Consider the following 3694-nt stretch of genomic DNA (forward strand, 5'->3'; position numbering starts at 1 on the left):
CACCGGGCTCCGCACACGCGCGCACGGTGACGCTGCCATCCCCGACGTCACTTCCAGCACACGATGATGTTGGGGTCGTTCTCCAGGCGTTCATCCAGCTCCTTGTAACTCATACCTGATTGGAGGGGAAGGCAGTGGGGTGTTAGTGCTGTCAGGGGACTGGGTTCCCCAGCTTCTCCCCTGGCAGCGCAGGCTTGGCAGCCCAGCTCAGTGCAGAGTCTAGCACAGAGTCCCGTCTCCCTGCAGTCTTAAAGTTCCCAAAAGGGGCAAGGGAGACCCTGAAACAAGCGCATGGCCCTGGGCACAGGAGCGGCCCTCTGCCTCCCACCCACCCAGACACCTGCACGGAGAGCCCGGATCCTCACCGGTCTTGCAGCAGATCTCATCATAGCTGTGGCAGCCTGTGTACAGCCGGGCTGGGTGGCTTCGCTCATCCCGGGCGACCTTGACAGGGTATTTCTGGAGCCGCCGGATAAGGCCCTTCATCAGACCAAACTGGATAAGCCTCCTGCGGACGAGGAGGGAAGAGACTGGGACCACAACACTGAGGTGTCAAACACCCCAGCTCCCCCTCTTCCCTTCTCGTTCCACCATGCCACACCACTGCCTCCTGTTTCCCCACCTACGGACACAGGGGTTGGGTACTCCCTCCTCGCTCCCCCACACTCGCCCTGCCACCCCCGCTGTCACCACAGACCAAGCAGGAGGGTGCTGTCTCTGACCTCTCGTCCACCCTCTGGAGCTGCAGGGTGTAGCGGGAGATGAGGTCTCGCACCGTTGTGCCAGGGCTCAGCCCGCAGTACAGCTGGAAGACATCCCTGAGGCTGGCTCGCTTGTGCCCTGTGGGGACAAGTCACCAGTCAGCTGCCCTCTGCCCCTGCCTCCGCCGGCAGCCCAGCACAGGGTCACCTTACCTTGTTTGGTGACAAAGGACAGACACTCTTCCTGGAGACACTTGTCATCCACCAGGTCCTGGACCTTTGGCGTGGTGCAGTAGACATTGGAGTACTGGAGGGCAAGGGAAAACAGCTCTGCTCAGTCCCAGCTCTGAGAGGCATCACTCTGAACCCCACTGTCCCCCCCGCGTGGCTACCCCAATGGTGCAGCCGCTGCCCAAATCCTGCTCACAGCCCCATGTTCCATGGCCTGACCCACCTGGAGTATGGAGACAAGAGTGACGACCCCGTAGTACCTGCAGACAGACAGGGAAACATGAGGTACTCTCTCTGACAGCACTCACCACCTCCCAACTTATGGGCTGGCCAGGCCCCTTCCATGCACTCACAGCAGGTTTTGCACAGCAATGCGCACCAAGTTCAGCTCCACATCAGCTTCTGCGGAAATCTTCTGGACGTGCCGAAAGCCGTCGATGTAGGGCAGGATCTAGTAGGGAAGAAAGCAAAAGCTGAGAGGGGAGAGAGCAGAGAGACCCAAGGCATCACCCTGAAGCCCAAGAAACTCGCATGCATGTGGCAGCACACTGGGGCAGGTGGGCTCTATCCCCAGCACCATTTTATCCTGATGTTGGGTGAAAGGGCTTCTCGCAGGCCCAAGCACAAAGACAAGGGAAGCAGCAAACCATGGGCACTAACGTGGTGATCTCTGGGACAGCCCAACTCCCCTGTGCCTCTGGGCAGGCTGGAAACAGATCCCATTCAAGCATGCTGCCCCTGGTCAAGCACACTGACCTGCTGTGTGGTGAGATCCCACTGGGAGTTGAAGAAGTCATCCTTGTCTTGGGTGAAGACAGGGACATCATACTCTTGCACAATGGGAGGGTCTGGGCGCTGCTCTATCACCTTCAGGTGGATGGTGTTCGACTCATCTGGAGAGGGAGAGGGAAGTGCTCAGTCCTCACAGAAACCTCTGCTCCCTCAGGAGCTCACAATCATCAGCCCCAGAACACCACCACGCCACATGGAGGAAGGCGTTTGCAGCCAACAGTCCATCCCCCCTGGCTCTTTGAGCCACCCAGGGCAAGGCTGGTTCAGATGTCCCCCAGTTCCAAGCACAGACAGGCAGGGAGCTGCCAGGAGCAGCACAGACAGAGCCAACCCAGGCAGGGGATGGCTGAGCTGCCTCCCTGCCCTGCTCCTGCCCTTGCTGCTGGGCCAGCACAGCTGCTGTACCTATGGGCAGGGTGCACTTCCCCTTGGCATTCAGCTCCTCTAGCAGGATGGTCATGATGGGAACCAGCTTCTGTTTACTCTCCTCATTGGAGATGAAGCCGCTTTCCAGCTAAAGAGAGCAGAAAATGGAGTCAGCTCCTGTCCACAGGATTACCAGCTACAGGAACCAGGCCTCTTGGATCCCGTCCTCCCTTAAACTTCAAGCAATGCATCGGTAAAACCAGCACGATCCGCTCCTTGCCATAAACCTGGGCCCTACCCCAGCAATGCCCAGTGACCCACAACGTGCACCAGGAACCAGTGACTCTGTGGGGTGGATCATGAGGCAGCCACCATCTGCTCGCATCGGCTTGGGCCTCACCTCCAGGGTGGTGAGGTAGCCAGCCAGCTTCTTCACAATGGGCTCCAGGGCACAGGCCTTGGCTCTGGCATCACACACGAAGCCCAGGTTGAAGAGCAGAGCATTTCGGCTGTACTTCTTGTGCTCAATACAAACCGGGCAGCCGATCAGCTTCTTCTCCATGGCTGTCCTGGGGGAAAACAAGTAGAACGTGCACCTATGCCTTCAGGGAGGCCTGAGCCCCACACAAGCCTAGTTCCCAGTTGGCTTTGGAGGTGAGGGCTTCTCTGCTTTGCAGGAAAAATTATGTCTAATCCCCAAGTGCTCAGAGAGTTCAAAACACACAGTCTGAAAAAGTGGTGGTGGGGGGGAAGGGAGTCAACCATCAAAGAAGAAAACAGCTTCCTTTCAAAACCAGAAGATCTCTCAAGGTTCATTTGACTGTCCTGGATTTGAGGCTGACAGAGAACCACATGCAGCATCAGCCATCCCCAGGATGAGGTACCCACCCCCCTGCACTGGTAACCACGGGCATTGTCATGAACCTGCTGACCACGGGGACAGGAATCCCGGTGAGCCCAGAGCTGACAGCTGGCACTGTCACATCACCAAGCTGTGTTTTCCTGCTGGCAGAGACTTGCCCAGCGGTGGCGAGGGCCACGGATCCTCCCCCCCCGGGGAAGGGACGAGGGGCTTGCCAACACTCACACGGTGATCAGCTTGTTCTGCAGCTCGGGCTTCGTGATGACATACACCTGGATGGTGTCAAAGAGCTCCCGAGAGATGAAGTCCTCCGGGACCTGCAGTGGCACAGAAGGCTCCGCTCCAGCCGAGCCCTGCTGCCGAGCCCCGTCCCAGCCCCGTGCCCCCACCGCTCTCCCCTGCGGGCGCTCCCGGAGCCCAGGCCCAGCCCCCTCAGCGGGAAGGTGCTCCCGAGTCCCAGCGCCCCCCCACACCTGGTAGGTGATCTTGGGCCCCAGTGTGGGGTGGAACTCGCTGAAGAAGACGCACTCGATCCTACCGCCCATGGCTGCCGGGGAAAGGCCCGGCTAGGCCCCGGGGCGGCGGGGATGGGGACGGGGACGGCGCTCACCGCACATGCGCCTTAGCCCCTACCGGCTACCGTAGCGCTCATCCTGGGGCCACAACGTCATACGGCCGCGCCGATAGAGGCGGGCTCTCACCCTGAGCGACGGCGGCGCGCACCCATTCAACGGCCCGCGGC

At 59.9% G+C, this 3694-nt stretch overlaps 1 protein-coding gene across 1 annotated transcript; it reads right to left on the reverse strand.

The window, feature by feature from the left end:
• NPRL2 (NPR2 like, GATOR1 complex subunit) lies at positions 1-3557 on the reverse strand. Its single transcript, XM_026857144.1, has 11 exons — positions 3426-3557; positions 3178-3269; positions 2491-2659; positions 2130-2238; positions 1689-1825; positions 1286-1383; positions 1156-1192; positions 915-1008; positions 723-840; positions 366-508; positions 1-115 (listed from the first exon to the last, which is right to left on the reverse strand). Exons 1-11 carry the CDS (start codon positions 3495-3497, stop codon positions 48-50), a joined length of 1137 nt encoding a protein of 378 aa, XP_026712945.1. The 5' UTR covers positions 3498-3557; the 3' UTR covers positions 1-47.
• Positions 3558-3694: the final 137 nt, after the last annotated feature.

This window comes from Athene cunicularia, assembly GCF_003259725.1.
Source record: "Athene cunicularia isolate RWA chromosome 12 unlocalized genomic scaffold, athCun1 chr12_part1, whole genome shotgun sequence".
Lineage (NCBI taxonomy): Eukaryota > Metazoa > Chordata > Aves > Strigiformes > Strigidae > Athene > Athene cunicularia.

Coding starts and splice junctions, on each gene's coding strand:
- NPRL2 (XM_026857144.1), bottom strand. CDS start 3,497: ATGGGCGGTAGGATCGAGTGCGTCTTCTTCAGCGAGTTCCACCCCACA. Junction 2,660..3,177: donor CAGAACAAGCTGATCACCGT/GTGAGTGTTGGC, acceptor GTTTTCCCCCAG/GACAGCCATGGAGAAGAAGC. Junction 1,009..1,155: donor CTCTTGTCTCCATACTCCAG/GTGGGTCAGGCC, acceptor CTTGCCCTCCAG/TACTCCAATGTCTACTGCAC.